This window comes from Hemicordylus capensis, chromosome 2 (assembly GCF_027244095.1).
Source record: "Hemicordylus capensis ecotype Gifberg chromosome 2, rHemCap1.1.pri, whole genome shotgun sequence".
Classification (NCBI taxonomy): Eukaryota; Metazoa; Chordata; class Lepidosauria; order Squamata; family Cordylidae; genus Hemicordylus; species Hemicordylus capensis.
The window spans coordinates 12,374,939-12,397,011 of record NC_069658.1 but is presented as its reverse complement, the minus strand read 5'-3'; the positions used below and the strand labels follow the sequence as shown (position 1 = coordinate 12,397,011).

At 46.0% G+C, this 22,073-nt stretch overlaps 1 protein-coding gene across 12 annotated transcripts in view; it reads left to right on the top strand.

The window, feature by feature from the left end:
* PIAS2 (protein inhibitor of activated STAT 2) overlaps positions 1-14,956 on the top strand; it is a 75,540-nt gene extending 60,584 nt beyond the window's left edge. For 6 of the 12 annotated variants that reach the window (XM_053289080.1, XM_053289074.1, XM_053289077.1 and 3 more), the window contains 3 exons: positions 9,940-10,079; positions 11,253-11,290; positions 12,306-14,956. In XM_053289080.1, the coding sequence (XP_053145055.1) occupies positions 9,940-10,079; positions 11,253-11,290; positions 12,306-12,533 (406 nt within the window). In that variant the 3' untranslated portion in view covers positions 12,534-14,956. The other 6 variants (XR_008314804.1, XM_053289081.1, XM_053289076.1 and 3 more) reach the window with 6 other exon arrangements.
* The last annotated feature ends 7,117 nt before the right edge of the window (positions 14,957-22,073 follow it).

Genomic DNA, 22,073 nt, shown 5'->3' with positions numbered 1-22,073 from the left:
GAGACTCCTGCCTACAACCTTGCATAAGCAGCTGCCAGTCTGGGTAGACAATACCGAGCTAGATGGACCAACAGTCTGACTCAGTGTATGGCTGCTGCCTATGGCATCAGGCTGGATGATGCCAGGGCTACCAACAGTGATGAAACCTTTCAAGTCCTGGAGGGTGGCCCACTTTCTCTCCCGGAAAGACAACTGCCATGAAGCCTAGCTGACTTAAGCACACAGGCAACACCACTGACACAGAAGGGGCATTACCTTCAGAACGTTTCTCCACCTGGGAAGCTTGCCATATCAAACCAATGGGTGCAGAAGACAGACCACAGGAGGGTGACATTTGGGAAGAATGAGGGATTTCCTTACCTGTGAATTCTCCTCTTGTTCACCTGACAGGTCCAACATCCACCCTATCCAGCTCCCTAGAGTTACTTGAGGCTTCTTACCCTCCTCTGATGGAGGGCTACCTGGGATTAGGGGATTGTGTCCTTTTCATTGCTATGTCAACAGGGACTTGCTTCAGAGAGGAAGTGGGGATTGTTTTCTGACCCACATCTGGCCAGGTTTTTCTCTGAAGAATCTGCCTCCTAGTGGATAAATTGGAGAACACTTCAGAGTCCTGGACCACTCTCCGGTTTAGGAGGAGGAGAACTCGCAGGTAAGGAAATGATCTGATTCCACAAGCTAGCTCTGGTTGCCTGTCATACATAATATGCTGTATTTAGCTTTGTGAGTCACAAGCTTGCTCCACAATCTGCAAAGCTTTCAAAATGGTTATTCATGTGCAGTAAAAAAAGTGTTCTGTAAGGAATAGCTGCACTTTTAATACAACTTGCAGCTTTCTATGTTGCCATGTACGATTAATTTGGAGTAAGTTAAAGCATATGTCCAGTGTTAGGGCTGTGCAATCATGTCAGTCTGACAGGGATGTCGGACCTGATATACCCTCAGTTGGGCACTATCAGAATTAGTTCAGACATTAGTTCCTCTGACTGGCTGAATTACCCACTGTCTTGTCTGAACATTCTTGTCAGATGCTAGTTAAATTGCTAGTGAGCCACCTCTCAGCTGAGAGGTGCCATGTGGGCCATTTAAAAATTAAATGGCCCGTGTGCAGCAGGTAGACCTTGCTTCCCTGAGCCTAATAGGCCTGGCCACTGGTGGACCCTTGCTTTCTCTGGCAGGCTGGTCAATCTGGTGTCTATGAGCTCCATTTAAAAATTAAATGACTAGTGTGTGGCCTCTCATGTTACAGGTGATTGGTTGTTCATTGAACTGGGGTCTGACAGGTATGTTGGGAAATGTTGGATTTGTGATCTTACCTGACAACTTTGGGAGGCTGTGTTGGCCCTCCTGGCAATCATCATTTAGGCTGCACAGACATATTATATGAACAAATGTTGGAACTCTAGTTCCTTTTCTTTGATTCAACAAGCTTTTTCTTTCTAGACTTCTTGTTTATCAAAAGTGGCGATCTGTGTTGAGCAGGACTGAATAGTTGTATTTAGCTTTTTAGTACGGGCATTTTTTCTTGAAGCCAACCCAGAAAAATGTGGCTCTGGAGAGGTCAGCCTGTTCTGTTGTTGTTCAGTGCTTATATAGCTTCATTTTGGAAAGGAGAGCTGGTCTTGTGGTAGGAAGCATGACTTGTCGGGTTAGCTAAGCAGGGTCCACCCTGGTTGCATATGAACGGGAGACTCGAAGTGTGAGCACTGTAAGATATTCCCCTCGTGATGGAGCCGCTCTGGGAAGAGCATCTAGGTTTCAGGTTCCCTCCTTGGCTTCTCCAACATAGGACTGAGAGAGACTCCTGCCTGCAACCTTGAAGAAGCCGCTGCCAGTCTGTGAAGACAATCCTGTGCTAGATAGATCAATGGTCTGACTCAGTATATGGCAGTGTCCTGTGTTTCTATTTTTCAAGTTACTTTGTAGATTAGGACTTCACTATACATGGTGCCAGTTTCCACGTTCGGGTAATTGAAACCTGACCTTGATATATGGGGTGGGGTGGGAAGGGAGGAAGCTAATTTCCACATATCTGTGGTTTCAGGGTGGCTGGAAATGATCTCTGAGGTTATTTCCAGGCACCATTTTGGGGCTCAATGAAATTTTCATAGAAAAATGGCGCAGTTGGGACTTTTAGGGGACATTGCTGGACCGCTGGAGAACTGTGCAGCATGGTAGGCACCTTTCCCACCATATTTAGGGCCATCTTCCACCTTTTTTTTTTTTAGTCTCCGGGAACCTAACCCCCCACCCCAGTCCCATTGCCTCAGTACCTTGTTATCCATGGTTCCGTTATCTGTGGTTGTAGCAGAGAATGGAACTCCCATGGATAACGGGGTTCACATGTATCTCTTAACTGGGTACATTAAATTATTGATAATCTCCACCTTAATTTAGACACACTTGTTTAGTCTTCTGAAAACCATTTCTATCTGACTTCAATTAAGCCAGTTCTGTTTTTAATTTGTAAACCGCCCAGAGATATACGTGTGATAGATAAGCAAGGATTTGAATTGAGATTCAACCATGTAGAACTTGGATTTGTGTGTTGAATTATCTGGGAAGCCGCTCCAAATGACACATCTGACCTGGATGATGGCTGTAACTAACTGCTTTTGGCTCTGGGGCATCATCATATCTTGTAAAGTGGACAGCATTTCCATTAGCAATGCCACTTGGTTCTTGCTGCAGAGGTGGAAGGGAGTTGGTCTGAATATCAGAAGATACTCTTCTTCTCTGCTCGGGGAGAACAATGTAATACTGCTGTAAATTCCAATCACTTTCAATGCAGCTGACTGCTCAGGGCATTACCACTTTCTCCTCCCTGCCTTTCCCATTTGTCTACACTTTGACATTGGAAAGGCATTCATGTAAGACTATCTGTCTAGCCAGGTACTGCCTAACGCATTTTCAGCCCTGCTATCCAAGAGCCTTCTAACTGGAAATACTGGGGTGGAAGCTAGGACCTTCTGCATGCAATGTGGGTGCTCTGTCCTTGCTAGGAAATTCTGAAAAACAGAATAGATTGGCTGGTTGCTTCCTTGTTTGTATTCCATGCATACATCAAAAACAACTGTAGTACCGTGGAATAACCTTGCCATACAAAGGAAAGCTGGATTCTGTGTCCAGCTTTGTAAATTAAGCATATGTCATGGGCAAGTAGTTCTGACCCCAGCCACTGCTTAAAAAAAAGAAAGAGAGAACAAGCTTTGATTCTCATGCAGTTGAATTCTGTGCCCAAGGCCACATTCTGCACTTCTGTGGAATTGCAACTTGCACACAGTCCTGCTAGTTTGGATTCTGAACAGGCAGCAGATACTTTTGAAAGGGAAGTTATCGGTTGCTGAGGCCAGGGACATCTCATGGGTTATCCTCTCTCAAGAGCTCCAGGCAGGACAGAAAGTAAATAGTTAAAAAACTAAGCCACACCCACTGAGGGGAATAACCTGAGGGGAATAATTCCTGAGGGGAATAACCCCGCCCCAGTTCTTTCTGTCCTCAGCAAGCTCCACGGCAGCGTTTTTCTAGCTCTCTCTATTTTCTGCTGATATTAATTCTCTAATTGACTTCCTAACTACGGTATTCCGTTCTCCAAATCCTTTTTTCTGTCTCTGATCCTTATTGCTTGCTATTACCTGAAAAGAAAGAAAACCACCCTTCTTTCATCTGTTTCTCTCCCCCGCCCACTTCTTTCCCCCCCATCTCCTCTTTCCTCTCCGTTGCTTGGAGCCAGTCAGAGAGGTACAGAGCAATTTCTCCAACAAGGGGAAGAGATGGAGTGTTTTCGGCCTGGGAGGCTTCAGGGCCTTTTGTAGGCCCCATTGGCGCAGGCTGCTGCAAGCCCTGCATAGCAAGGCCGCTTTTCCGACCTCCCGAAAACCACCCAGAAAATTCGCCAGCAGTGAGTTGACAGTCCGTGATCGGCCATCTCTCATCTATGGGCCACGGAGTCCCCCCTGGAAGGGCTCGATTTTCCCGCGTCGGTGACGGCCGCTCTCGAGCCGCCCGTCCCGATCGTCGAAGGGGCCGTGTCGAGTCTCCTGCCCTCAAAGTGGCTGTGAAGAGCGCTTTGGGAGGCTCCCTATTGCCAACGCCCCACCAACCTCAGAAGAGATTAGGCGGATTGGCGAGCTGGCTAGCAACCTGACCGGCAGGGCAGCGAGGCCATCACAGGCATCTTCTGTTCCTAAGATGGTGACGGTTGCGAAGAATCCCTCCATTTTACCTGAAGGAGCCGGTAATGTAAAAGGGAGACAGTCTCTAAAAGGGCGGGAAAAGCCTAAGACTGTGACTATGGTGTTTGGCCAGCAGGGGGAGTCTGCTGCAGAGACTGGGCCTAAAGAATCCAGTTCTAACTCTGTTGTTTTACCTAAGCCTGTGCCGCCACCTGAGTAGCAAGCATGGTTTCGCAATGCAATCATTGGCACCATCTACCAGGTTAGGCCCCTTAAGAGGAGTAAGAGATCCACAAAGGGGAGAAGGCATAGATCACCCAGTGTGAGCTCCTCATCTAGCGGGTCTGTCAGTCCTTCTCCCAAGAAGGCCAAAAGCAAGCTTAAGCATAGTGAGCTGGGCAAGTTGGCTGGCAAGGTGGCACGGGACCATTCCTCTGATGCTTCCGATCAGACTCTGGGGGCCCTAGGGGTTTACCTGCACCTCAAAAAAAAAAAAAAAAAAAAAAGTCATTGCAAACTCAGAGAGGCCTAATCTGCCTTCTGACTCTGAAGACCCAATTAAATGCAGAGGTTTTGATCCGGACCCAGAGACTCCGTTAGACAAGGATGACGGGGAATGGTCTGGAGGGGAGGACACTGGTGTTGCCTCGGTGTCACAGCGCCTCTTTGTGGCAGAGGACTTCAGCCCACTCATGTCCAGAATTATTAATACAATTGGACTGAAATCAGAGGCTGGGCAGAGTTCTGACTCTTGCGCCAAAGGGGACTTGGTCTTTCCTAGAGCACGCCCCAAGGACATGCTGATGCCCATGCCAGAGTTGTTTGTGGATGTAGTCAAATAGGAATGGTTGACACCAGCTTCCAACTGCAAGGCTACGTCCATGGCTAACAAACTTTATTCTTTTCAGAAAACCACTACAGACATGTTGAGGACACCAAATGTGGATGCCCAGATTTCGCAATTGGTGTCGGATTCCCTGGTATCTCGAGAGGGTGAGGTTTCTCTAAAAGACATAGCTGACAAGAAGGCCAAGCTGTCATTTAATCGTGTCATGAGAACGTGTCCCTGGTGATCTGTGCAACAGCGGCAGCATCCAGGGCAGCCCATGCCTCCTTATTATGGGTGGTCAACCTTCTGAGTGATCCTCCAGGGGACCCAGTTAAGATGTGACAGCAACTATTAAAGATCCAGAAAGCGCAGGCCCTTATGGCCGATGCCAATCTTGATACGATTAGATTCTCAGTGCAAGCGGCGGCTTCATCATTTGTTGGCAGACGCCACTTGTGGCTCAAAGTTGGACAGTTGGTTCTGCCTCTAGGTTTAACCTCGCCACCGTCTCTTATGGCGGCAAGAAACCTTTTGGTGAGTCTGCCCTACAAGACATTCTTGTAGAGTCGTATGATAAGTGAAAGACACTATGCCTTCAACCAATAAAAAGACTGATAAACAGCCTTTCAAAAGGCCTTTCCCTTTCATAGCTTCCAGCCCTTTATGGGCCGGGACAGAGATGCAAAATCCCAGAGGGGATCTTGGAATCATCAGAGAGCACCCTTTAGAGGGTTTGGTACCTACAAACAGCAAGCTGGTCAGCCAGAGCATCAAAAGCCACAACAATGACTTGAAGCATTTCAGGCTTGGAGGGCATTTGTCTCACCTCGCCCCAGCCTGGGAAGATTCAGCCTCAGACAACTGGGTTCTGCAGCTGATCCATCACAGCTACAGAATAGAGTTTCACTACGCTCCCCCTTCTTTATCCCCACTCCAAGGTCAAAAGCATTCTCAAAGCATTTGCTGATGGTCCAGGCGATCCAACACCTCCTGGACATTGGGGCAGTGGAGCCAGTGCCTCTGGCACAGGAGGAAGAGGGAGTTAAAACAAAACAAAACACTTCTATCCTATTTACCGTCCCAAAAAGGGACGGCTCAAGGAGAGCTGTTTTAGACTTAAAATTTTTTGAACAGATGGGTCCACAGAACTCATTTCCAGATGGAAACTCTAAGAGCAGTTTCAGAGGCACTCTTTCATCTGGATGTGCTGGCGTCCATAGATTTAAGGGAGGCCTACCTGCATCTTCCTATACACCCAGAAAGCAGGCAGTACCTTCAGTTTAAATATGCTGGAAGGCATTTTCAATACAGCAGCCCTTCATGTCTCCACAAAGTTGTTGGCGCCACTGGTGGCGCAACTCCGTCAGAAAGGGATTCGTTTGTTTGCATATATAGTCAATTTGTTGCTGCTAGTGAGATCTCTCCCAGAGGCAGAACGGGACATGGCCCTTAACTATCGCAACACTCGAGAACCATGGTTTCATCATAAATGGAGAAAAGAGTCAATTGACGCCATGCCACAGGCTGCGCCATTTGGGGGTAATCATAGTTACCTTAGTGGACCGCCTCTTGCTTCCACCGGACAGGTTACAGACTATCCAGACAAAGGTTCACCTGATTCTAGTGAGTCCAAGAGTTCCTCTGGCTTCCTTGTCAAGATTGCTGAGCTTGATGGTTGCCGCACCGGACTCAGTTCCGTGGGCTTGACTTCATCTGCACGACCTCCAGTGGTTTCTCGTACCCCACCAGAAGGCAATCGTAAGGAAGTGTAGACTGCTTCTGAAGCTGCCACCAGACCTGCGTCGCTCTTTTCGCTGGTGGATCAACTCCAATAACCAGAATATGGGAAAGACCTTCTTGGACCCACAGATGTTCATCATAACAACAGACGCAAGTGACAGGGGCTGGGGAGCCCACTGCCTCAACCAGTCGGCGCAGCGGCTATGGAACAAGGAGGAGCATTCTCACAACATACATTGGAGGGAACTCTGCGCAATTCGCCTAGCGCTACTAGCATTCCAGGAGATCATCCAAGGCACCAACGTATTCGTAAAGACTGACAATACAACGGCAAAGGTGTATGTAAACAAGCAATGGGGGACCAGGTCCAGATCACTTCACCAGGAGGCTGTCCTTCTGCTGTCCTGGGCAGAGAGCAACCTTCCTTCCCTGATGGCACACCATGTCAAGGGAGAGCTGAACCTGGTTGCAGACTGGTTAAGCTGGGCTGACATCCGACTGGGGGAGTGGGCTCTAAATCCATCAGTTTTCACCCAGATAACAGAGAAGATGGGCATGCCCGAGGTAGACCTCTTCATGACTCTGAAGAATGCACAATTACCAGCGTTTATGACTAGATTTCCATGCAGGGAGGCGATGGCAGTGGATGCCCTAACCAGTCCATGGCCAGACGCTCTCCTTTATACGTATCCTCCGACACCTCTGTTGGCCAGAGTCCTGCAATGGATGTGTCTTCGAGCAAGAGTACTCTTAGTGGCACCATTCTGGCCCAGGAGACCCTGGTTTCCAGAGCTCCTCCATCTGGCGGTGGAGCCACCTTGGGAGTTGCCTCAGACTCCGGACCTGCTCCATCAGGGTCCAGTTTTACACCCAGATCCATGTTGTTTTCGGCTCACCGTTTGGAAACTGAGCGGTGAGTCCTCAGCCAACATGGCTACTCGGAGGGAGTTCTCAGCACTATGCTGGTGTCGCGAAGTCCATTGACAGAGAGAATTTATCAATATACATGGTGAGCACTCCTTCACTGGATGTCATGCAACTCAATTCCAAAGGGCATGGCTAAGTTATGTCATCTCCTGCTCTTCTTACAAGAAGGGTTCAAGAAGGTACTATGTCCGAATACCCTGAAACGGCAGGCGTTGCCTTTGGTGGAGTTGCTCTCAGCGGAAAAGGGCAAAATATCTCAGTCACATCCTCACCAGAGTAGGTTCTTATGAGGTGCCTCGCTGATGTCACCTCCAACAGTGCATAGGTTACCCTCTTGGGAACTACATACTGTTCTCAAGGCATTGCATGCTCACTCTTTTGAACCTTTGGCAGCTATTCTGATCAGGGTCTTATCGTTTAAATTGGCCTTTTTTGGTGGCCATCACTTCTGCAAGGCTCATCTCAGCACTGCAGGCGCTGTCTGTAAAACAAGTCATATTGTATATTTCAGAAAGAGGCCGTCAGGCTCATTCCGGACCCCTTCATGAGGCCAAAGGTGGCGTCCCCCTTCCACCCATCGCAAGATGGGTTCCTACCTTCATTCTGCCCCAAACCTGTCCATCCTATGGAGCGGAAATGGCACAAGTTGGACATTAAGCGATGTCTTAAGGTCTATATTAGACGCTCAGCCTCATTCAGATTGTCAGACGCTCTGTTTGCATTCCATGGGGGTCCCAGATTCCTCGACCACTATTGCAATGTGGATTATAGCGTGTATATCGATGGCCTACAAGGTTCAGAAGCTGAGGCCACCAACGCCTCCTCTGCACATTCTACTAGAGCAGCAGCAGTGTCAGTGGCGTTTTCCACTAATGCACCAGTTGAAGAGATCTGCAAGGTGGCAACCTGGGCGTCGCCTTCCACTTTCACCAAACTTTACAAGATCGAGGTTTTTGCGTCTGCCCGGGCAACCTTTGGCAGATGGGTCTTGCAACAAGTTCTTCCTCGCTATTATTATTATTATTATTACAACATTTATATCCCGTTCTTCCTCCAAGGAGCCCAGAGCGGTGTACTACATACTTGAGTTTCTCTTTCACAACAACCCTGTGAAGTAGGTTAGGCTGAGAGAGAAGTGACTGGCCCAGAGTCACCAAGCTAGTTTCATGGCTGAATGGGGATTTGAACTCTGGTCTCCCCTGTCCTAGTCCAGCACTCTAACCACTACACCACGCTGGCTCTCCCAGACCAGAGTGCTCCCACCCGAGTTGGACAGCTGTGGTATGTCCCATGAGATGTCCCTGGCCTCAGCAACCGAGAACGGAGCATTGGTTTCACTTACCGTGAAGGCTTCTTCTGGTTGCTGGGGCCAGGGACATCTCGGCCCACCCAGTTGTGATTTTGTGCTCTGGTCTACTTCTGTTGAAATGGTGGAGACTGACATTTAGTTCTACAGTTGGTTGCTACACTCTGTGATTCTGGAATGTTTAAACCTGTTTATTCTGACCTGCTGTTTTCTACTGTTTTGTATTGCCTTTGTCCTCTTATGTCTCGGCCCGAAAGAACTGGGGCAGGGTTATCCCCCTCAGGCTCTAGTGGGTGTGGCTTAGTTTTTTAACTATTTACTTTCTGTCCTGCCTGGAGCTCTTGAGAGAGGATAACCCATGTGATGTCCCTGGCCCCAGCAACCAGAAGAAGCCTTCACGGTAAGTGAAACCAATGCTCCGTTTTGCAAGGCAGGTGAATAAAGCAGGGCTTCATTGGGTAAGAAGTGCATCTATCTTATCAGAGCTGCATGGGAAATGGCACTTGTGAATGGATGGCAGATTTCCAGCACTGCCCTGTGTGTTACCTCCCAGCTTGCTCAAATCACAGCTGTTGTAAAAAGCCAAGATCTGCTATGTCTTTAGTTAAGCTTGGAGGTTTTCTCTTTCTGTGTAGAAAATGTTTGGATTCAGACTTTGAATTATATTGTTGAATTTATAGCTGGACTCCTTTTTAAAATACTCTGTGTTAGGACTTTGTTGTTGTTTATGAGCCAACCCGAGACAAGATAGGAATTTTTTTAAAAAGTGTTTTAATGAAGACTGTTGTAGAAGTGCTGTGTAGTGAGTCACACACCACCACCCCCTTGTGTTGTTTGCAAAACCCTTGTGAACAAGAGGCAGTCCAGTGCATGATTTTTGTTCTGCTGGTTCTAGCTGGTGGGATGTTTCTGACTCTTCTTTCCCCAGCCCTCACCCCCTCACTGTTTTCAAACACAAACAGGGTGCTCATGTATCAGCCATCTTCTGTCCGCGTCCCTGGAGTGAGCACAGTGGATCCAGCTGCTATTCCACCATCATTAACTGACTACTCTGTACCATTCCACCACCCACCGATATCGAGCATTTCGTCAGACTTGCCAGGTAGGTCGATTTTCCCTCGCCCCAAACTCATTCTGATAGCAATTGGGGCAAATGTGAGATGAGAAGTTTCTAAAGGCTTGGCTGTTTCCTTCCCCCCATCCCAATAATTTCCAGCATGTACATACTCCTTTTGTGCTTTATTCCAGACTTAAATTTCCACATTGGTTGAATGTGCAATAAGAAGATCTTTGTTCAAGATTCAGGTGAAATCTGTCTAGTTCAACTACCTGGTTCTGTCTTCAAAGTCCAAAATATAGCATGCCTACTCAAGTGCATTCTCAAGATAACGGATTAGTTGTCCCTTGGCCTGCTTTAACCTCCTCCATGTCCAAAGTGATTCTCTTCCCACTCTTACAGTACATCTGAGAGTATCCTTGGAACCCTGTGTAAATACATCACTTTTGTTGCAGCCTAATTCATGTGCAATATTGCAGTCATGTGCAATATTGCAGTTTGATAAACTCCACCTGCCCAGACTGTTTAGTAACAGTCACTTACTGAACAGAACCAGCAGAAAATCTGTTTCCAGGCTATACCTGGATGATGTTGCAACTCAGAAGGCATTGAGGCTCATGAAACTTCATTTTGCATTAAAATGGGAATTTACTTCACTTCTACTGTATCTCTGACTTTTGTCCTGCATTGCGGAGGGCAGCCAACAAATACTTCATCATTCTGAAGATTTGATACCACTTTTTCTTGAATGTAGTCTTGTATCCTCTTCTCATGGTGGTTTAGCTTGTAAACTGTTAACAGGCTAGCTTGTAAATAGCCTTTTTTTTAAAAAAAGGCTGGGGGTTGTGGTGTTTAAACTTGTATTTAAGGGAGGAGCCACAGATCAGCAGTAGAGCATACTTTGTGTGTCAAAGTATCCCATCCAAGGTTTACTCCTTCAGCCCCTGGGCAGACAGAGAGGCCTTGGAGAGCCCTGGCCAGTCAGCTTGAAATACCCTTAGGTAATGGAGGTTGGCGGGAGGCTGACCTTTGAAAATAGGGCTGCAATATGAGGGAAGTTGAAGAATGCAATGGGGGCAGGGGAGAGTTCTTAAAGCTGAGTTCAGATACTCTAGATCTGGTCCAATTGTGCAAGACCTTAAAGACTGATGTAATTGTCAGTCAAATCTATCTCCTCTCTAAAGGTGATGTATATCTTTATGTATCTTTTCTTTCTAGGTTTGGACTTTCTTTCTTTAATCCCAGTTGATCCACAGGTAAGGCTCTTGAAGACAAATGATTCTGCTTTTGCTGCTAATACACTTGTCAAAACATACATTAAGCTGGAGCAATTTGGAAATGAGCAAGGGGAGGGGGCAAGAAGGTAGCCCAGCTTCTAATCTGAGGAGGCTTTTAGACACCTCTCTGAAGGTGGAAGGAGGCCCTATTCAACCTCCTTGCCACCTGCCTCCTTCCTCAGAAATGCAAGAAATAAAAGGTCCACCCCCACAGGCAGGATTGGGAAGGTGAAGGTTAGAAACGATGCACAAGGACCCCTGGGGAAAGTGTTACACCTGCCTGTGCCTTCAGAGGCAGACAAATTGGAGAGTGGGTGTGTTTTCCTCCTCCCACAGCTGAAAGCTTCATTCTGATTGGTCTGCCTTATCCCATGAGTGAGGACTATCTATTGAGGAGGAAGGAATAACTCATGAGAAGCTGGAGGTGATCTGCATAGAACACAATTTGCCATGAAGTTCATGTGGGGATGTTGTCCCAGTTCTCAGAACATAGACTAGCTGATTATGTCTGAAGTCAAAAATAAATAAAAGCTGGCAATCTAGGTTTTGAAATATGCTAATCTAAATTAACTTAAAAGACGCTCCCATGATTTCTCTATCATTCTCATGTTACATTTTGAGATCCTTAACATTCCCTGTGGCTTGATACATGCAGTGCTTGAAAGGAGTTGATTGTTGATAATAAAAGATTTCTTCCTTTAATTTTTATCCTGCCTTCCCACTCTTTATGGGCCCTCAGGTCAGCGTACTGGGGACTTCTGGCAGATCACCTGCTTATGTAGAGTATAGTAAGCATGGCCAGTATCTTAACTCTGCATCCAGCTTCTTCCGTACACATGTCAAGCTCACAAAGTGACGGAAAATTGCCCTCCTCCTGAGAGCCATTTTTGGCTTGCATAAGCTGTGTTGTGCATGTCTTAGTGGGAGTTTGGTGCAGCCTGCTTAAGCTAGTACCTTGGATGCTTGCGCTTTTGTTTTCCCCTTGTGCATCTAGTCTCTCTTCCTTATCGGCATCATTGTTTGTTTCAAGCAGTACTGTCCTCCTATGTTTTTGGATAGTCTCACCTCAACGTTGCCAACAAGCACCACCCCCGGCAACATCATCACCTCCACCAGCCACCACGAGAGCAGCACTCGCGTTAGCTCCTCAGGCAGAAGCGAGACGGCAGCAGTCATCACTAGCAGTGGGAGCAGCATTCCTGACATCATCTCCCTGGACTGAATGCCTGCAAAATCTGCCAGTCAGGAACTGCATAGAGCTGCCTTTTTGCATGCTGAAATCCATGGACTTCCTGCAGTTTGGACCTTACTTGGAATATTTATTGAAGAAAAAAGCAGCTTTGGATTCTGTTGTTCTCGGTCTAATAATACCACTACAAGAAGAAAAAACTAACTGGAAGGATTATAATTTTTTTTTGTTCTATTTTTCCCCCTAACTCTACTTGGGAGGAATACAATGTTTTGGAACAAGTCAGCCCTTCAAGCTCATTATGAAGAAACTGATATGGCTTTGTTGCTGCATGGATTCCAGGATGGATTCCATACATGAATTTTAATTTCTTTGTTATATCCAGCAATAATGTAATAAAACTAGTTCTTAGGGTGTTTTTTTTTTTTTTTTGGTTTTTTTTACAATTGCTCTGGAATGACAGGATCCCATGTTTTCCCCAGAGGTACAGACAAGGAGGAGGAATTGTGGTGTTTCGAATTCTTGTCCTCTCACTGGGTCTTGGAATATATCTTCAATGGAGAGGACAAAGCTTTGTGAAATAGTCGGATATACTTTGCTTTTTTCTTCCCTTCACCATCCCTTTTCCAAATCTGGATTTCTGTTTTGTTCAGGTTTTGTATTTGAAGTTCATGCTGCTCTGATATTGCTCAATCACAAGTGCAAAAAAGCAAAGCTTGAAAAATGACATTTTCCCCCTTAAGATAATTTGGGGGAAAGAATGCTATGCAAAGTCAGCTTCATGCATCTAATCCATGTTCATAGAAATGTGAATGCGAAGCCCAGCCATTTGCTTTCAGGACAGAGGTTGCTGGTTCTCCTCCGATGAAGGAAAAGAGATTCTGCTTCTGCGCAAGCCCTGTAAAATGGGCGGTGCTTCAGCTCCTGCCAAGTTAGCTTACCTTGTGTCTCATTTCACATCTGCACAAGGATTTTTGCACCCATCATGAGGTGGAGACTGTTTTTACAAGAGCATGATTCCTGTCTCTGACTGATCCTCATTTCCCCTTTCGGACTAGCTGTGAGAATGGCATACTTGATTACATGGATATCTTTTGGGAGAAGATTTCACACTATGGTCTTAGCCTCTTCAGTGCGAAGAGATTTTTAATTTAACCAGAGATTTGGCAAACACATGCTTTGAGTGCCATGTTCTGATCCAGCTGTCCTGGTTCAGCTGAGGCCATTGTGAAACCACCTCTGCAATAGGGGCTATGCATACCATGTGATTTTCTCATCACTGGATGGTTCCTGAGCAACCCAGGATAAGCAGCTCTGAACACTAGCAGGAGTGCAGCTCCTTCATCTGCAACATTCTTGCCACACATTTATCCAGAGTCTAATGCTGGGAATCATCCTTAGCTAGGAGAAACATATGAATGGACCCTTTTGTTACAATTAGCCATTTACTATTTTTCCATAGCTGATCTGTGTATGAGAAGCACTAGGCATAAGCCTGCAACTAATGTCCCTTTTTAAAGGGTTCCTTCTCTGGAAGAGAGTATCATAATAAAAGTGCAGGGGTACCGCCTTGGCCTATTAGTAGGAGTACCCTGGGAGGGAGTGAACAAGCTTGGTTTTGTTGTGTAGTGTCCGATCCTCTTCTAGAACAGGCTTCCCCAACCTGCGGCCCTCCAGATGTTGCTGAATTACAACTCCCAGCATACCAAGCCACAATAAATTGTGGCTAGGGATGCTGGGAGTTTTAGTTCAGCAATATCTATCCCGTAGGTTGGGAAAGCCTGTTCTAGAGGTTATGCAGCCATTGCACATGAAAGGGCTTTTCCTGATGGGAGGGAAATCATGCTGGTCATTCCTGCATCAAGGGTCCTGCATACTTTTCAACACAAGGATTCTTGTAACTTGAAGAGGGAATTTCAGCAGGTACATCTTGTCCTGTTACAAAACTGCACAGTGGGTTTTTCAGAGTAATACTGTAAGTTGTACACTGCAGTTCTCTCCTATATAATTATTAAAAGCACAGGAATCCTAAGGTTGGAAGGCCAGCCCTGCTGTAAGACTTTCTGCACTCGTTTCCCCATCAGCTTTCACATAAATCTAGCTGGATGTTTCAGTTTCTCTTTTTTTAAACTTGTTAAAATACTGAAGTGCAATTTCTGGCACTTAATGACAATGCTATGTATATGCTTTCTTTTTTATAAGCAAGTCTTAAACATCTATAGAATATGTCTAGATGTGGTATACATAGAGATGCCTGAATGACAGCAGAGATGGTTTCCCTCCTTTTCAGTTCGGCCCTGTAAGAACCTTCCTTTCCCTGTTATAACCTTCTAAGCCAATTGTCAGCTCCTGTGATGGATCATGCATTGCACCTAATCTCCATGTGTCTGCTAATTTTATACTTATTAAACTGGTATCTTGGGCTTTGGTTCTCAATAAAGCCATGCTGCTTGCTAGTTTTTGATATCACTTATATGTTCTGCTCTCCTATAACCTAATTATACTCTAGCTGATTTGCTGTGTTGTAGGTCTGTAGATCCTGTGATAAGCAGGAGATTTATTCATCAGTGACATTTTAGTGGAATCTTATTTTCGTTGCACAGCATTACATTTTGCCTCGGGAACAAGGTGAGTCAAGTTCTGACTGAGACATGACTCTTGTGACCAAGTACAAAGATAACACTAGTAAGGGTCTTTTGCAAATACTACCCCCAAGCTGCAGGAGCAGGGTTCACTGTGTGCCATGTATGGAGACAAATGGGCATAAAAGATTTAGAGAAGAGGGCAGGAAATGACTATTCTCTATCGGGGGAGGGTGTGTGGGGAAAGCTGTAGAACAACACTTGAACAACCTCACCAACACTCTGTCTGCATAACTGGAGTGAGCTCCACTGAATTTCAGGAAGCAAAGGACTCTTGAGCCCCCTGCTTACAGAAGAAACACACATTCTCCCTCAGTGGAGGAGTGTATTCATAGGTTGAGTTGTTCCTCCTACCTGCTTCCAAGACAGGGCCAGTAGAAAAGCAGTTCAGATCACCCATGTAGGAGAGGTGTACCCACTGCCTTGCTTCTGCCCTCCAGAGCAGGAGCCCCAATATCTGCCCCTATGCCTCTAGGTGAGAAAGGGAGACTACATGGCTGCATCAGCCAGCTGGGATCACCCCTGGAGGAGGGCCGTAAAATTCCCAAGGGCCAACACATGTGGCCTAGCTGGGATACATAAGATGTGGTGGGTTGTAACAGCCCCAGTGCCAGTGGAGATAATCTCCCAAATATATTCAAGTCTGCCTCAAGGAGCTGGTCTCTGAGGAGGTTCAGAAGGGAGGAAAGGGCCTTTCCCCTTCCAACTTGGGAGAGTCCCAAAAAAGGCAGGGGCCAAAAAACCTCAATTACAGAAGCTTCAGGGCCTGCCTGACTCTGCAGTGCTGGTGTTTTCTCAAAAAAAAAAAAAAAAAAAAAAGTGGGATGCTGTTGTACTGAGGTCTGCAGGTAGAGGGTGACTGCCACTCAAGAGAAACAGAAAGGCCTCTGTTTGCTCCAATGAGGGCCCTGATCATGGCTCACCCCTGCACTCTCTTCTCTATCTCTTTCTCCTAAGGGTTCCCAAGGCTCCATTACAGCCAGATCATATTGATCTCTCCCACAGTCACAGACCAGCACAATTTACAAATAGATATAGATCAGCTAGAACTTAGGGATGTGCATGAACGTGTTCAGAGGCGCTTTTGCTGGCCTCTGAACAGGTTCAAACACTGGGTGGGTTTGAAGGTGGGGTGTGTGCCTTGCTTTAAGGGCGGGGGAGGCTGCACTTTTCCCTGCCAGCACTGTAGTTGGGTAAAATCCCTCAGGGTGGCAGCGTACCTCCCTGCTGCCCCTTCTGCTTTTTTGGCTGGAAGTGGCCGGAAGTACTGGGTGCTCATGCCCATCTGACATGCATGCATGTGATGTGCATGGGCGCGCCTGTTACTTCCAGCTGAAGAAGCAGAAGGGGCAGCAGGGAGGTATGCTGCTGCCCTGAGGGATTTTACCTAATTCCACGCAGGTGGAGGGAAAGTGGGGGGAGGGGGTAAGTGTACCCTATTCTGCCCTTAAAGTCCTACACCCCCCTTTAAGCCACCCCTGCCCGTTTCTGTGCACTTTCCTACTAGAAATTCTTTGTGGACTCCTGGTGAATTTTACTGGCTGTTAAACAGAATTTAGCTACATTATAAGATATTGAGTCATTCTGGTCAGTTAAAAGATAACAGAGATAAAAAGAATCTGCAGTCTGGATGACAGGTAATAAAAGGAGTTGTATATTTATGCTGTATATCTTGGTAAAATTGGCAATAAAAGAGCACATGTGCTGTTGTTTCAATATGTCCCGAGTTGCAGGGACAAGTACATTCTTTGTGGGGGATTTTTTGATATCTCCCTTCCAGGACTGTTGTTTGCAAGGCATTACATTGTGCTTGTGTCAAAGCTCTGAAATATTTTGGTATAGTTATCAAGTTTAGATATCTGGCAGAGTTGAAACTCAGAACTTTGTTGGCAAATGGACATCAACAGGAAGAGTGCCCTGGTCAATTTGACACTCCATATCATATATTCTTTGTCTGAGTTTGATCCTGGCATCTTAATACCCCAGAGTTATCAAAACAAAATTGGAGAAACCATAATGATGCAGCCTTTCCTTCAACTCTCTTTTCCACTTAGAGTGGTAGGTATTCACTTGCACAATTGGAGCTAAACTTACAGATTGGAAAACCATCTTTCCCCAGAATTCAAAGATAATAATCCATGCTCTGGCCTTTACTTTAAGCAGTCCTGCTTCCAGACAGACAGCACTAGGCATCCAGCGGGGTACTTGAAAAATGTTCATCTGGAACTTGGATTGCATGGATTCTACCTTGAAGAAGTTAGGGCTCCATATAAGAGCTGTGCTCATACTTTAGCCAAAAAAAGTTTTATTGTGGAGGGGATAAATTGGGTACCTCTAGAGCGGTGGAAGGATTGAATTGTTGGTGCACTCTTGTGTACATTCTGCTTTACACATTTTCTATGTGCACTCCTGCCTGAAGCATGGATTATTACTGTATTTATTTATTGTATTCTATTTTTATACCGCCCTTCCAAAAATGGCTCTGGGCAGTTTATAAATAAATAAGAGGGTTCCCTGTCCCCAACGAGCTTGTGATCTAAAAAAAAAAACATAAGGTAGACATCAGCAACAGTAACTGGAGGGATACTGTGCTGGGGGTGGATAGGGCCAGTTACTCTCCCCCTGAAATAAAGAGAATCACCACGTTAAAAGGTGCCTCTTAGTTAGCAGGGGGTATTACACCAAGGTATTTGAAATACTCAACTTGTTCTGACCTATGCCCATTTAGCAACCAGTTCTGAATCTTTGGTATCTGTGTAAACACCAAGCTCTTAGTTTGGTTATAATTTCTAAGGATTGTCCATTGCAATAGGTAGCAAGAGAGCACAATGCTCTTTTTCCCATCCCAGGGAGAACTTGGACAATTCCCCTTCAGGCAAGGATGACAGTGAACTATATGAGGAATGTGCTGGCCTGGCACATTCTGCTTTTTTCAGGTTTTCTACCAGGGAGATTTTGCTATGTTTCTGCACAAGACCCAAAGGATCCTTAATCTGGAAGGGCATGGGTGCTCAACACCCACAGAACCAGAGGGTAACTAGGAGATCATTCCACCTTCCCCATCTACTGAGGATACTATCCCATTCCCACATCTTTTTACACAGACCATCCATTCAGAATAGTCTAACCCAGTCAAGGTCATGGGCCCTTCAGTTACCATGAAGTGCTTTTATCTGGCCCCTAAGGAGATAATGGGCGTGTTGAGGGTTCTTTTGGTCAATGTGCCAGTGGCTGCCTTGGCTAAATAAAGGCCAGGTATTGCCCTAGTGATTGATTAAGTGCCGTCAAGTCAGTGTCAACTCTTAGCGACCACATAGATTCTCTCCAGGATGATCTGTCTCCAACTTGGCCTTGAAAGTCTCTCAGTAGTGCATGCATTGCTGTTGCAATAGAGTCCATCCACCTTGCTCCTGGTTGACCTCTTCTTCGCTTTCCTTCAACCTTTCCCAGCATTATGGACTTCTCAAGGGAAATGGGTCTTCACAAAATGTGTCCGAAGTATGATCGTTTGAGCCTGGTCATTTGTGCCTTGAGTGAAAATTTTGGATTGATTTGTTCTATGATCCATTTGTTTGTTTTCCTGGCTGTCCATGGTATCCTCAAAAGTCTTTTCCAGCACCAGAGTTCAAAAGCATCAGTACTTTTTCTGTCTTGCTGCTTCAAACAATACAAGGGTGACAAGACAAGGCCTGAAAAGAAATGTGGTACTAGGATGTGCTATCGCCCTCCTGATCAAAATGTTGAAAGTGGAAGTTGCCGAAGGAAATCCGGTAGGTGTCAAAGAGAGACAAAGCTGTAATAATGGGTTACTTCAATTACCCACACGTAGTCTGGGTAAATTCACAGTCAGGTAATGACAAAGAAGCCAAATTTCTAGATACGCTGAATGACTGTATCCTAGCACAGTTGGTCACGGAAGCAACCAGAGGGAAGGTGACCCTGGACTTAATTCTGAGTGGTGCAGAGGATGTGGTACGAGCAATAAAGTCAAATACAGTTTATATCTGGTGGGTTTCTAACTTTCAGCTTTTAAATTTGGTTTTAGCTAGGTCTGTTTTTAGGTCATTTTATTAATTTTGTATTGCTTGCTGATCTTGAAGAAAGAGAAGGCAACAAGCTTATATTTCTCTCCTAAAGAACAGGGGTGTGCACAGAACCTGCTGGCCCGGTTCAGTTCGGGTGTGAACTGCACTCGAACGTGACCTGACCAGTCTGGTCTTGGGGGGATTTGTGGTGTGTTTTTTTAAAAAAAATATTTATTACCTCTAGTCCTTTTGGGGAGGCTTCCTAAAGGCCACGGGCGGGGCTCGTGAAGGTTCCTCCTCCCCCTGCCGGCCTCGTTTATCACTGCCACGGCCCATTTTAGTCTTTTTTTAGCCTGTTCAGGCCTTGGTAAGCTGGCGCAGCGGCCATTTCCCCCGCCGCCGCGAATGCACAAATGATCTCTGTGAGGCCATTTTTACAAATACACCCCCCCAGCCTTTAGGAAGCCCCCCCCCCCCCCAGGAACTAGAGGTAATAAATATTTTTAAATTAAAACAAAATTCATGAACTGGCAGGAGGGTTTGGTCCCGGTCCGGATGGAAGCGGGGGGTGGGGTGGGGTTCGGTTCGACACTGAACCCCAAAACCAGTTCACACATCCCTACTAAAGATATCAAGCAAGGAAATAAACAAATAAATCAAGAAAACAAAAGGAAAAGCTAAATTTGTTAGGGCTAGTAATTTTCTAGGGTTTGATTTCTGGCTGGCTGGAAGTGTTTGTTTGACAGGAGTTAGCGTGAGTGGGTGACTCAGGTGAGTGACTCAGCTTGTGGGAGGGATCACATTCTTGAGGAGAGTCAGTGTGCCTGCTGATCTTTAATGAAAGGCTCAGAACAAAGGAAATTTGTGAACAGGAGTTTGCAAACATATCAAAGTTTGCAGGAGTTTCTGCGGGTGATTGGTAGGGAATTCTGTGGGAAGGCACACAAGTGGTTCCCCTTCATCACAGAAGAGACACCCAGCACAAGAATAAGGTGAGTACTACCCAACATCTGTAAACTTCTTGGAGGACAAAGCTTATAACCTTTAATTATTTATTTAAGAGAACATCTTTGCTATGAACTACACTGCCCATTGAGAACATGTGGAGAGGTTGGTCTGCAGTTGCCACTGGCTCGTCTGGTGGCTATGCAGGGGCGGGCCTTCTCCGTTGCTGCCCCGAGGCTTTGGAGCACACTTCCTGCTGAAATAAGAGCTTCCCCACCTCTTACAATTTTTTAAAAGGCGATCAAGACCCATTTGTTCACCCAGACATTTAACTAGATATTGTTTTGTGTTTTTAATAATTTTAATGTTTTAAATTTTAAATTGTTGTAATGTTTTAACCTTTTTATTTCCTGTATTTGTTTTGTTGTAAACCACCCATAGACTTGTGTTTTGGGTGGTATACAAATGTGTTAAATAAATAGCTGACAACTGCACCCAGTATATAGCTTCAAGTGAACAAGCCCTGTATACTCTAAATAGCCAATCAAACCAGTTATGAAAGTAGAATGCTAGCAGGGGAGGGGGTGCTTTCCATATATTGCAGAGAGTGTTACATGAATGACTGCCTGGGGTGCAGAAGTCCTGGGTGTGTGCTTGATGAAAAGCACACCTGGCTCTCAGGGAACACCACCCTTGGGTAATGCACCTATATCCTATTGCACAGAGGTTACTTCTCCAGGCAGTGGGGGCCTCCTAGTAGTGGGTGATTAGATAATTAGGGGCATAGAGAAATGGGTCTGTGACCCACGTGTAGACCTCACAGTGACTTGCCTACCTTGTGTGAAGGTTGCAGACATCACCCTGCGTCTAGGTAGGCTGTTAGGCAGTGCTGGGGAGGAGTCAGCTGTGGTGCATGTTGGCACCAACAATGTTGGGAAATGCAGTCGGGAGGTCCTGGAAGCAAAATTTAGGCTCCTAGGTAGCATACTGAAATCTAGGAGCCACAGTGCAGCGTTCTCTGAGTTGCTACCTGTTCCATACGCAGGGCCAGCGAGAGGCGCTGCTGAGGGGTCTCAACATGTGGCTGAGACAGTGGTGCTGGGAGGAGGGGTTTAGATTTGTTAGTCACAGAGATACATTTTGGGGCAAGCAAAGCCGGTACAAATGGGACGGGCTCCACTTGAACCAAGATGGAACCAGGAACTATTTAGGGTAGTAAAATCCAAAACAGATTGTGAGGAGCTCCAAAAGGACCCCTCCAAACTGCGTGAGTGGCCGACAAAATGGCAAATGAGGTTCAATGTAAGCAAGTGTAAAGTGATGCATATTGGGGGCGGGGGGACTCAGCTTCACATATACACTGATGGGATCTGAGCTGTCAGTGACTGACTAGGAGAGAGATCTTGGGCTCATGGTCAACAACTCACTGAAAGTGTTGACTCCATGTGTGTGGTATCTGTGGGGAAAAGCTGATTCCATGCTAGGAATCATTAGGGAGGGGTTGAAAATTTAAAAAAACACACACAAATATTCTAATGCCTTTATACAAATATATGGTGTGCCCAATTTGGAGTACTGCGTACAGATTCAGACACCGTATATTAAGGATATTGTAGAACTGGAAAAGGTGCAGAAGAGGGCAACCAAGATTATCAGGGGCCTGGAGCACCTTCCTTATAAGGCTTGGCTGCAGCATCTGGGGCTCTTTACCTTGGAAAAGAGGCAACCAAAGGGAGACATGGTGTATAAAATTATGCATGGGGTGGAAAGGGTGGATAGAGAGAGTTTTCTCCAACTCTTGCAACTCTAGAAACAGGGGTCACCCCATGAAACTGAAGGTTGGGAAACAGGACTGACAAGAGGAGGTACTTTTTCACACAGAGCATAATTATGAAATTCTTTGCCATGGGATGTGGTGATGGCCACCAGCTTGGATAGCTTTAAAAGGGGCTTAGACAGAT